The sequence below is a fragment of the Schistocerca piceifrons genome, chromosome 11 (assembly GCF_021461385.2).
Source record: "Schistocerca piceifrons isolate TAMUIC-IGC-003096 chromosome 11, iqSchPice1.1, whole genome shotgun sequence".
Lineage (NCBI taxonomy): Eukaryota > Metazoa > Arthropoda > Insecta > Orthoptera > Acrididae > Schistocerca > Schistocerca piceifrons.
Window position 1 is genome coordinate 158,569,132 of NC_060148.1, and position 13,394 is coordinate 158,582,525.

Genomic DNA, 13,394 nt, shown 5'->3' on the forward strand with positions numbered 1-13,394 from the left:
GTTGCAAGTGCTACTCTGAGATGAAGAGGTTAGCACAGGAAAGGAATTCGTGGCAGGCCGCATCAACCAGCCAGTAGACTGATGACAAAAAAAGGAAATCTATTGGATTCAATTAGCAGCAGTGCACCGATGCAAGAAACTTGAGTTACAGGGATTTACAAACTTGCTGACAGTGTCTCCCTCCTGCCCTGCAATCACAAACCCAGAATGCTGTCTAGCCTGTGATGCATAATTGAAGTCTACAGTGCCAGTGAACTTGAACTGAAAGTGATTTGTGTTATTGGTAACAGAAGAATATTTTCTTTTGTAGCTAGTTCCACAATGGAAAAAATAATGTATTCATATGATATGGACTATAAATAGAAAGTATTAGCATATGCAGAAGAATGTGGAAACACAGCAGCTGAGGAGCATTTCATTCCTCCACCAAAAGAGAAAAAACAATTCGCTATTGGTGTGCTAGTAAAGAAGAACTGCAGAACACGAAGGCCAAATGTGAGAAAAGAGGACTGAATACAAAATCGTCAAAACTAGATGATAATATATTGAAATGGATTGAAGCACACCATCTAAATGGTACTGGATTTGCTACAAAAATGACTCAAATATATGCTTGTAAGCTAGTGCTACAGTGGAGCTTAACCAATATTAAGGGTGAAAATGTTTGGTGCTACAGGTTTATGAAGTATCATGGACTTTGCGTGCGAACCAAGACCAAAATGTCATATAAAATGCCATAAGAGTGTGAAGAGAGAGTATTATCAGTCCATCACGGGTTCGATTCCTGGCTGGGTCGGAAATTTTCTCTGCTCAGGGACTGGGTGTCGTGTTGTCCTAATCATCATTTCATCCTCATCAACACGCAAGTTGCCAAAGTGGTGTCAAATCGAAAGACTTGCACCAGACGAGCAGTCCACCCGACGGGAGTCCCTCGTCACACGACACTTCATTTTTTATCACACTATTATACAACATTGAAAGAAAATCATTGTGGAACTAAGCTAAATAGTGAATATGATGGACTTGATGTGCCAAGTAACAAAATTGTTGCCATGAAAGGTGCTAAAACAGTAACCATAAAAACAAGTGAACATTAGAAATGCAGTACACTATTGTTCTTTCATGTTGTGTTGAAGGTACTGAACTAAATCCAGTGATCATTTTCAAGTTTTATCCAATGTCAGAACCTTCTGAAATACTCCCAGGTGTTTACATACATGACAAGGGTTGGATGGATGAGGCTGGTACAAAATTATGGATTAACGGTGTGTTGGAGTGAAGGGAAGGCACTTCATTGAAGAAGAGTTCCCTTCTTGTGCTAGATCACTTGAGTAGTCATTTGTAAAATTCTGTGAAAGAGAAATTGAGACAGTTAAATACAAATCTTGCTGTTATTGCTGGAGGACTTACTTCACAATTGCAACTTCTTGATGTTGATACTACACTGAAGAGCCAAAGAAGCTAGTATACCTGTGTAATATCATGTAGGACCCCAGTAAGCATGCAGAAGTGCCACAACATGACATGCCATGGACTCAACTAATGTCTGAAGTAGTGCTGGAGGGGGAGGGAGGGAGGGGGAATTGACACCATGAATCTTGCAGGGCTGACCATAAATCCAAGAGTACAAGGGAGCGGAAATCTTTTCTGAACAGCACATTGCAAGGCACCCCAGATACGCTGAATAATGTTAATGTTGGGGGAATTAGGAGGCTAGCAGAAGTGATTCTCAGAAGTGTTCGTGGAGCCACTCTGTAGCAGTTGTGGATGTGTGGGTTGTCGCATTGTCCTGCTGGAATTGCCCAATTCTGTTGGAATGCACAATGGACATGAATGGATGCAGCTGATCACAGGACGCTTATGTACATATCACTTGTCAGTCATATCTAGATGTATCAGGGGTCCCATACAATTACGGCACACACCCCACACAACCACTACAGATTCAACACCAGGTTGAACAGTACCCTGCTGACAAGCAGGGTCCATGGATTCACGAAGCTGTCTCCATACCTATACACTTCCATCCACTAAATACAATTTGAAATTAGATTTGTCTGACCAGTCAACATGTTTCCAGTCATCAACAGTCCATTGTCGGTATTGACAGTTGCAGGTGAGGTGTAATACTTTGTGTTGTGCAGTCATCAAAGGTGCACAAGTGGACCTTTGGCTCCAAAAGCCCATATCAGTGATGTTTTGTTGAATGGTTTGCATGCTAATAGTTTTTGATGGCCCAGCATTGAAACCTACAGAAATTTGCAGGATTGCACTTCTGTGACATTGAATGATTCTCTTCAGTTGTTGTTGGCCCCATTCTTGCAGTATCTTTTTCCGACCACAGCGATGTAAGAAATTTTTTGTTTTACTGGATTACTGATATTCACTGTACACTTTTGAAATAGTCACATGAGAAGATCCCTACTTCATTGCTACCTCAGAAATTCTATGCCTCATCGCTCATGCTCTGGCTGTAACACATTCAGACTTAAATAAATCTTAATTACCTGCCGTTGTCGCAGCAGAAACAGGTGGTTGAGACCCTTGTCGTATATAGGTATTGCGGACTGCAGTGTCACATTCTCTTTGTTTACATGTCTCTGTCTTTGAATACGATGGCTTAGACCAGTTTCAGTGCCACTTCAGTGTATTTAAGGTGTATATGGAAGAGGATTGGAACAAATGGATGATGGATTAAGCTCAACATGAAATCATGACAAAGGGGGTCTTATAATGATCTACAAACAAATAAGTGTTTCAGTCAATAAAGCTCTTGTGATCTAGGGTGAGAGAAAATATCACAGTTAAATCTTTCATGAAGGATGGCATAAGTAATGCTCTCAGTAGTAGTGAAGACCATCTTACATATAAAGAGGACAATGATGTGGAGAAAAGAGGAAGTCCAGATATTGAATTTCAGTGATTTTAAAGGTCGTTTTGGTTTTATAAACTGAGAAATTTGTAGGCTGACTTTGCAATTTGTTGATAAGAGTGGTAAAAATGTACTTTTCTTAAAAATTGCTTGAAAATTAAAGTGCACTTTAGTCTGTAAAATATGGTAGTTATTTTATTTGAATGCATTTTGATTTGATCTGATGAGCTCACATAAAACAATGTACTCAAGGATTGTTGCTGCTGTCCAGAGAGTCATCAGATTGTGTATAGTGATCTGCAGAACAAAACTATTTGTACTCTGCCACTGTTGTTTACTATTTGCTCATTTCATCTCACCATGGGTCTAAATACAGTTCTACTACAGTAACACTTAATGTTTTATAGAAAGCATTAGTTTCACTTACATAAACATAAGTGTATAATAGAAAAAACTGCCATGAGTAATTGAAAAATATGAAATTGTAATCTATTAAGTACAAGTCTACATATTGTTTAAATAAGGTTACGTTACATCAAGAGAGATGTAATTCTTTTGACTGAAAAGTAATTTGTAGGTCTCACTGTATAAGAATAAAACTATTTTGGGATCTGAAGAACAAATAACTATTTGGTGCATACACATGGTCTTCGATCACAGCTGCACATCAATTTGGCATTGAATCCACAAGCTTTTGTAATTCGTCAATTGGGAGTTCTGACCATAGGTTCAATAAGATACCAGCAAACTGATTCTTGTTCTTCTATCATGAACACATCAATTCAGTGCATATCAGAGGCATTCAGCTGGATTTAGATCCAGGCTTTGGCTTATGCACCCAAAAAGTTTGTTTTTGGTCTGAAAAGAATTGTTTTGAAAATAGGCAGAGGTGTGTTTAGAATCATTGACCTACTGAAGTATCCAATTATTTGACATATTCTTTCTTCTACATGGAATCATACTATTTTCTAAAATGTGACTGTACTGGAAACATCCCCACCTTAGACCTGTCTTTGGCATTCTAAGTTCGAGTTTTCCCTCCAAACTCTATCCTGTCCCTAATTTTTGAATTTGAGTGGGTTTATGTCATTTATCAGGTAGATCACTTGTTATTATGTGACTTTTTACAGTAGACTTGTCAGCATAGTTCATGATGTTGCTTGAGATCATGCCTAATATGGTGCTGTTTCTTGTGATGCAGCAGCTGATTGCTTACAAATATTTCTGTCCTTCTTCCTCGCTCTTCTTCAAGCATGACCTGACCTTGGTTCATTGATTATTTCCTGTTCTTGCCATTGACTGTGCACACTTGTTAGTGGTTGTGGTATGCCATATTGTATAGCAGTACTAGACTGCTACCTCCCAGTCTTCAAGACAAGCAAAACAGCTTGTCTCAAATCAAGCAAGTGTTCTGTTTTGGTATGCTTCTAATTCTCTACAAGTAAACAATCACGTAGTGAATGTGTGAGAAATAGTAGTTAATGAATACCATACCATCAAGGCAAGTTATGTAATTTTCAGCTAAAGGAATATATACTTACATTGTTATTCTATCATCTTGTTCGTTCACTAGATACGAAACCACAGCAGGGTGAAGCTCTTTATGGAGTGACACTTCCATGTGTTTTTCTTTTGTGACTGCTTGCAAGCAGTACTGACAGCATAACAATGAAACTCAAAAATATTTATGAGCACTGCTGTAGCTTAACAAAATACTCCGCATACTGTTGTCAGCATATTTGCAGAGACTCTTTGACCTCCTTGCTATAATTTGTTTGCAATACATACACCATCACTATGCTTTCCTGGTAAGGTATTGCAAGAGTGGAACAAAAATAATATTTTTTTGTCCTGCTCCAATACAGGCCAGCTAAGGTTTTACATTTCTTTATGCTACTACTTCATCTGTACACTTCTTTCTTTCTTTCTTTCTTTCTTTTCTTTCTTTCCACACACCTGATGTCCAGTTACTATCTTGTCTTCTTGGAACTATTTTGCTACGGAGAATTTATCAACTCAATTCTGTTTCTGTATTTGGTTTGATTCAATTTCTTGCTTATTTATACAAGTTCCTTATAGTTCTTTGTGCACTTCTGTAAGCCAATGAGTTATTTTTTTATGTTTTTAGTACTGCTGCACAGTTTTTCTTTTCAGTATGCTAAGACCCATTAGCCTTCTTTGCCAAATTTTGTCTCCAGTTATTTTCCTACATATTTGTCTATACTTCTGTATTGCTTATGAATTTAAATGTTTTTGCTGGTGTTCTGTTTCCAAATATCTTTTCTTTTATGGTAATTTTCACTATCTTTTGTTGATTCTAAAATTAGTATTTGTGAAACAGATGTGTATTCTGGCCAAATGACTGCCTTGCAAGTCGGAGTTTTGGCTACATGACTTCTTCTAGATACTTAAATTTGTCTTCCCCTGTTACTCCCATACTTCGTATTTGATTGGGATGTTGCAGTCCTGTTAGCCATTACTGCTTCACCGCTTCTTATCAGAGGAGATGAGTAGTAATGATTTTCCTACTGTTTCTCTTCCTATCTGTTTTGTGCTTTCTCTACACTGTCAGTATTGCTAAGTTATCTACAAAATTTGAACAGACAATTTTGACATTATCCATTTTCTAAGTAGTATTCGACTTCTGGTATTAGATTCTGACAACTGCTTCATCTGTTCAGTGTTCACTCGTTAAAGTATGGTCTGAAAGAAGAATGGTGTTAGTCCATTGCCTTAGCTAAAGTCTGTTCATATCTCAAATGAGACTGAAGTTCTTTTAATAGGACTCGTGTTGTCCTCTGTATTTCAGATTCTTTAAGAATATTGAATAAAAGCAGTCCTGCTTTTAAAATTTTACAAATGTATTCCAATAGTATTCTGCTCCTTTAGTCTTATCATTTTGCCCTTCATAGGACCTTGCTGTCCTAAGCTATCTCTGATATATCTTGCATTTTAGAATTTCTGCTTTTGCTTCCTACTTGAATTTTCATGGAATTTCTTTGAATCTTCTGTGAACATAGTTATCAGTTATTCTAGGCCGGGAATCTTACTTTTATTATTCAGTGGTAATGGTCAATGTCAACAGGTCTGACTCTGAAATTAATCATATTTTTGGAATTGTGCTTTGCTATTGGCACATAAGCTATCTGATATTCCCAAATCATGTTATTGTTGACTTCATATCTTTTTGGTGGTGTATGTGGGGGTGGGGGGTGTTCGCTGCTAACAATTTTGCTAAATGTCATTTTTATCATTTTTCCTTTTTTATTACATCCACAGTGAGGCAGACGTTTATAAATGAAAAAATTTCTCCCTGGACTGTTACAGAATGTATTTATTCAAAATTGTTAATTTGGCAGTTGTACAATTCTCAAGTAATAGCTCAGTGTGACATAGGAATGCTTTGTAATTCAGTTTGAGAACACTTTCTTTGTGTCAACCATGTTTACAAATTCCATATTCATTATAAGACAAGTGTCTTTGTCATCTGTATTCCTATACAATAGTAGTACTTCATGTAATAATTTCCATCAAAGTCATGTCATACTGCACATCTTGATTTCCACTCCCCATGTGCCAGATGTTACATTTAATGGCTTTGACTTGGTTCATAGTAAGCTCTCACTTGAGAATGGCATAAGTCGTAATTCCAGTTGTGAATAAATACGTTTAATAGCAGTTTAGGCAGAAAATGTTCTCACCTCCATTCTGTACCAGTTTGAGGATAAATTTAATAAAATTGATGATTGTGTACCTCTCATTTACATATTAAATTATTGCAGAGAGAGTCTTTCTGGAGGTAATGGAAAAATTTGGTACCAATTGCAACATAGATTTGCCATTTATGAATACAGTCCTGGACTAGTTTCATGAATTTTTTCGCTGTGTTCTCTGCAAAGAATCTACAGTTCTCTGAACGTGGTATTTCTTCATCTGTGAATGTACTACTTTGTTGTGCCAACTTTAACTTGTCCATTTACAATGCCTGAAAGTATTTAGAGCTTGCCAATATTTATTAATGTTTCTATATTTAATCGTCAAAGCCTGTATGTAGTTTTGGATGTGAACTTAAGGTTGGGTTTAGAAGTCACTCCTCACCTCTAAAAGTTGGTCTGGGCTGCCCAGAGCACAAAGGATCAAATGTGTCACTTCTGATGATCGATTAAACTGTCAGTGAATGGCAGTTTTCGTAATACGAAAAAGTAAACGAAAATTTCACCCAAGGTGCAAGTGCATGGCAGATTAAAGATTTTTTGGTCACTTTTCTTTGTGAAGTGTTGGAGGAAGTATGATTACAACTCAATTACTGGCTTGTATTGTTATATACAGTACTGAAGACAAAGGGAGAAAATGAAGAGTGAATTCTTACTACCATTCTTTCAGTAACTGCAACACTTTATCATGCTCCTCTAATGATATTTTCAAGCCTCACTTACAGCATTTTGTGGACCAATCACATGTTGGTGGGTGTTAGTATAATGGTATTTATTTACTGTCTCATCATTTGTAAATCACTTTACATTTCTTGAAATGTTTCAGGTGGAAACCTCAACAAGATACACATATGATAGTGCAAGGTAAGTTTTCATAATTCATTGCAGAACTTTTTGAGTAATATAAATTTTTATTTATTTATTGTGATAGTACTTCAGATATAAAATGCACTACTGTAATTATTCAGTATTACTGATAAGCAACAACATTACAAGGCAGTATGGTCAGTAATGCTATTCTCTGCAACAACCATTATGTCACTGTTCCTAAATATGTAGAACGAATGTCTAATATCCATACAGGAAAACAAAAGTTCAGGTGGAATGTCAGCACCTGTATTGGGCTGAATGTGGAATGTTGCATGAAAATCACTGAAATTCAATAGATTCATCTTGATGAGCACAAGCTAATATACTGCAATCGAAAAGTAAGAAGGAAGGGTGAGTGGGTATATATCCAAAAATTGGAGCTGATTCCTGGCCTTCCCGATTAGTGAATATAGTGTTGAACAGCTCTTTCAATGCTGTGCCACACTGGTGCTCAGGAAGCACACAAGCTCATAGTGGTGACAGTGTACAGGCCACCATCAAGAAGAATCTTATGTATCTGGTGCCACTTTCAGTAAGGTTGTGAAGACTTAACTAGTGAATCCTCATTCTCTTTGTTTCTCCTTCATCCCGGTGTGTTCCTGAAGGCTGGCCCATTCATGACACACATTACAGGTGACAAGGTAATGCATAATTCCCAGCTCCTGGTCAACAGGTAGGGTTCGCACATACACTCTGAAACAGTCCATGCCTAGAGAGGGGTAACTGCCTAAGCTGTTACCTTCCCAAATCCCAGTTGGTCCCTCTCTCAGGAGTTTGGGAGGTGTGACCTGAGGTGTGAACAGTCATTTACGGTGGGTGAATCCCCCCTCTGAGTGTGCCCCCCAGTTGGAAGGAGCGTGCCATTGTAGATGTTGGCAATCATGGTGATATTTTCTTTTCTTTTTTTGCAGTGGCTCACCATCTTAGTGCGTGTCTACTAAACATAAACAGAATGATGCTAAAGATTTGAAGACCCTCCTAACCGCACCTCGGTTCCTCACGGTATCATGTACTGCAGGTCGTCCGTCCTTTGCTACAGTTAATGTGTGCATTATTGTGAAAGGTGGTGTTGCAGTTGTAGGCCCTGTGAAATCCTATTCTCATGTATGTAATGCAACTTTGCTTCTGTAGACGTATTGTGATTCTCAAGCTCAACTGCTTACAGCATCACATATCCAGAGCTATCCTGTTCGTGTGGAGAACCATCTTACACTGAACTCTTCACATGGTGTTCTTTACATTCTGATGCTTGATGGCCTCACCGAGGGAGAAGTCCACAGTCATATCTCTCATCATGGCATCACTGCAGCCCATTGAGTAATGAAAAAGATGGATGCAAACTTAATGCCCACATACATTCTTTTTCTACAGTTTGCTCGAGTATTGTTTGCCTCAAAGATTAAGGCAGGCTATGAAGTCATCACGGTCCAACCTTACATTCCAAACCAGACGAGTTCCTACAAGTGTCAACATTATAATAAAACACGTATCCTGTCGAAACATGGCCAAATGTGTTACTCTTGGCAAAGATGCTCACGAGGGTAGTAATTTCCTCCTCCTCTCTGCTGTATCAATTGTAATCCCATGAATTTCCCATGTGTCTTAACGAGTGAGCCATATAAGAGATCTGAGTGAATGAGATCAAACTCCACTTTGTCACTCACACTTGTTAGCTAGTCAAAATCTGTGAATTTTATGATTCTCATTTACAGTACCGTTTTTGCTATGCTATGCATAATGGAGGATTTGCCCACCCAGACTTGCGACCACAATTTCAGTATTGCAGTAGTGAAGTCACCCAGGTCACAGTAGCATCCCCATCTCCTCCCACAGCTGCGCAACAAGCCATCTGATCTTTGCCCTGGTGATAAAATAACCTGTTCCACAACTGTCAATCTGAAAGGACAAAAGCAATACTCCCACAAAGACTTTGTACAGCTAAAAAACATTTATCTGGCAACTAGAAAGTTCTAAGAAATCATACAAAAACATCCAGTCTTCACCTTCCTTGACTAAGAGATCCTCTTCAGTGGTGTTGGCACATATACCCTCACCTGCCTGACCTCCATTTTGCTGGTGCCCGCTGCCTACCAGTTTTCTGCCATGGAATTCACAGGACGGCTCAGGGAGAATGCCAGTATGTTTGTAGATCTCGTGGAACAGGATTCTCCAGCCTCTGCCCCTGTAGCAGTGAATTTTTGAAGATGGGCACTCAGCAGATACCAAGGTGACTAACCTTCATTTGTTCCCTCCTCCCCAATCCTCATTATGACTTCTCCAATGGAACATTTGTGGCATTAGATTGAGCCAAAAGGGATTGCAGCTGTTCTTGGAATTGCAGTGTCTGCTTTTTTCTGCTTCCAAGAATAAAAATTGTCCTCACAACCCCTTTGACCTGTCATGTTTCTTCTGGTCCACTTTCACCTTTCCCCCACAGACAGCATTCCACCTCATGGGAGAGCAATGTTGGTCATCGATCTCATCGAACACTTGACTGCTAGCTATGGCAGTCTGCACTTTTGTTCCCCATTCCCCCATTTCACCTTTTCTCTTTTGTAACATCTACACTCCTCCGTGATTTGGTGTTACCAAGTTGGACTTGGTCCAGCTCATTGGTCAGCTCCCTCACTCCTTTTTACTGCTTGGTTAGTTTAATGCCCACCATCTGCTTTGGGGCTCTAGGAGAACCTGTCAAAGAGGTTTCGTCTTAGCTGACGTCCTGAATCCTCTCTCATACCAGTGAAACAGCCATGTTCCTTTCAGATTCCATGCACATTTATTACCATTTAGACCTCTTGTTCTGCACTGTCCAGCTTGCCCGTCATCTCGAATGGCCCATTCCCTCTGACACATACTCAAATGATCACTTTGTGTGCTGTCTATTCAGACTCTCACCCCACCTGAGTGCAAAGCCAATTAGCAGCTTTCTAAGGCCAACTGGAGGCTTTACTCATCCCCCTTTACACAGCTGTGATGACCAGGTAAAGTATCTTCCAAAACTTATCCTTACTGCTGCAGAATGGTCCATGCCATGTACTTCAAGTTGACTTTAGCATGTCCTGGTCCCTGGTACACTGAGGCATGCAGCGACGTGTTTCACTGGAGCACGTCCTGTGATGGTGAGTTATATTCATTATGAAGAGAGGTGTGTGCAGTGTTGTCACATGTTTTGGGATACTAAAAAACCTACCTGGATGTTGTTTATTAGGTATTTTAAGTTTCGCTCCATCTTCTGTTGTGTGGAGAAACATTCATTGGCTCTCTGGGGCCAAACTTGATTCCCAAATTCCTGGTATGACCATGATGTCAACTCCCATGATATCTCCAACACCTCGGACAGCTATTTTAGAGAGATTTCAAGCCCCACCAACTATAACGGTGCCTTCCTCCCATGTGTAGAGGACAAGGGAGTTATTGTTAGGAAATACGGTGCGAAATTTTGATTTAGTGTGTTTCAGTGCGCGATGCACCAGCCTCACGGCAAACAATGGATGAAGGCTGGCCAATGCGTTATGCAGGTGACGCAGTTTTGAAATGAGTGTTGGTATGTGTGTACGTGTGCAGCAGCCATCAGAACGCAGTATTATCAGAATCTTGCAGGTGTGGGCTGCGTGTGGCACGGTTGCGTTAGCCAACTCATCGAGAACCTTCTAATAAACATGCCGCTGTGTAACTGGCGAATTCAGCAGCGGCCTGCACTATTTAAGGGCATCAGAGGTGGGCGCTGGCATTCGGTTCGACCGATTGGGCATTCGGTCGCTGTCGCTAGCCGCCGCGTCTGCAGTGGGGTGAGCTGGGTTGGGCCTCATGCCGCTGACCTCCTACCGCCTACACAGCTGCTGACAGTGTGGCATCGCGTTCCCCGGACTGCGTGCATCAGCATGTCTCTACCACGACACGAGTGGTGGAGCTGAGCTACCAGAAAATGTATTGCAAGAACCAACAATAAATAGGAAGATTGCTAAAAACAGCCACCTTCTTCTACCCAGCCATGCCCTACAACCCTGACCACATCACCCACTCCGATCGTCCTATTACAAGTGGTGTTAGTCGGGCAACCTGTGCATCACACACTCCTGTTAGAATTGGTGACACTAGTGGTCTTCTCCTTGGATTTTGAGGAAATTGTGGCTGGTAATCGACGAGGATATGTGGCACCTGAGAAGGGCAACAATGGATCAGCAACTCCTGCAACATGGTAAGTGCCAGTTTTTCGTTTGGTGGTTTGTCTGAACCTGTGGCATAGTCAGTATTCCCTTCCTGTTCTTCTTTCTGGGCTTACTGTAGTCTGCATTCGATAGCTGGTAGTGACGGAGCAGTCTGTCAGCCGAGATGGCTATTCAGCAGCTAATGGAGCGAATGCCGGAATTAGAGATAGAGCTTGTTCGGTCTAAAGAAGTGAGCAAAGAACGGTTTCCTGTTAATGCAATAATTCTTGACACTTACGCTGCGTCTTTGGTCACCCCTTTCTCGGGAAAAGCTGGGGAGAATGTTATGATTTTTTTTTTGAGAACCTCAGGACGGCTGCTAAATTGGGAAATTTTGGGGTGCAGAAACACTCATGCATGTGGCTAAGTTGAAAGTAACTGGGATGCCAGAGCATACGTTACATGCCATGAAGAATTAAGGGATTGAAGTATTCAAAAAAGGGTTGCTGGAAAGGTATCGGAGGAAAAATACGTCTAGATATTATCGGGAACAATTGTATCAAAGGAATGGGGAATCAATAGAAGCTTTTGTACATCGAATTCGAAAAATTAATGTTAAAACCTGTGAGCTAACGCATTCCGATAGGGTTAATGAAGCCATTCAGCAGGAAGCTGAGCAGAGGGCACTAGACGCATTTTTGTGGGGAATACAACCCGAAACCTCCCGCAAGATTAGGATGGAGCTCCCTAAGACTCTCAATGAGGCAGTCGGAATTGCTGTGGCTTTAGAGGAAGTTGAAGCAGTATCACACGCGAGCCAGGAAAGCAGTATTTAATGCAGAAATAAAATGTTTCAGATGTGGTTGGATGGGACACATTAGACACGATTGCAAGGAAGTGCAGTGCAGGAAATGCAGACGTTGGGGTCATCGGGAGCGTAATTGCAATGGGTCCTGGCAGAAACATGATAGGAAACCGCAAGGTGGGCCTCACCTCCCTCAGTTAAATGGGGTAGGGGGTGGTGTGTCCACTGTGCAACACCCCCGGTAGGGATTAATGCTAGTGCAGAATCAGTGGCAGATTCTTTTCTGACCGGCATGGTGAGGGGCAGACAGTGCAAGTTTTTATTGGATACCGGGTCTCAGGTATCTGTGGCGAGTAGAAGTGTACTCAGTAAAGTATAATTAAAACCACCATGCTGGGCGTTAAGTGGAGTGGGTGGGGGACAGGTGGAGTCACTCGGATCAGTGATGTTAAACTTCAGAGTGGAAATGAGGAACTTCCAGGTGAAGGTAAAAGTTCTTCCAGTTGTTGGCAGCAGCTATGATGTCATACTGGGATTGGATTTCCTGGTTGTGCATCATGCAAAAGTTAACCCACAGCGTACAGTAGAACTGGACAGAATACAATTTCACCTAGGTTCTGTGGCCGAAAAACCATTACTGTCGCCAGGAACTGCCCAGACATCGGGTGGGCCACCTAAACTGCGTACAAGGTCCCTTAGGGTTAACTCGTGCGATACTATACTGAAGGGTGCAGGGAAAATAATCTGGGCAGATGTTGGAGCTAGCGTGTCTGTTAATTCGTTGTGTGTCGTTGAACCCTTGTCTGAGAATGAGCTGTTGGATAAAATGAAGTGTTTTACGTGCTGTAGCATGTCCTACATGCGGGAGATAAAAGGAAAAAAGGTTGTGCCTGTCAGTATTAATAATTTTGGCCTTGATGAGGTGCAATTAGCACGGGGTACTGCAATAGCGAATCTGGAGATAATAGGGGAAGATGCCGGGAGAG

General features: G+C 40.8%; 2 protein-coding genes across 2 annotated transcripts in view; both read left to right on the forward strand.

The window, feature by feature from the left end:
- The window catches only part of LOC124719888 (zinc finger protein 708-like), a 119,661-nt gene that overhangs the window by 77,237 nt on the left and 29,030 nt on the right, over window positions 1–13,394 (forward strand). The window contains exon 5 of the mRNA XM_047245067.1: window positions 7,412–7,449. Coding sequence (XP_047101023.1) covers window positions 7,412–7,449 — 38 coding nt within the window. The remainder of the gene's footprint in view (window positions 1–7,411; window positions 7,450–13,394) is intronic.
- LOC124719889 (zinc finger protein 726-like) overlaps window positions 1–13,394 on the forward strand; it is a 609,944-nt gene that overhangs the window by 77,010 nt on the left and 519,540 nt on the right. The gene's annotated exons all lie outside the window — the stretch shown is intronic.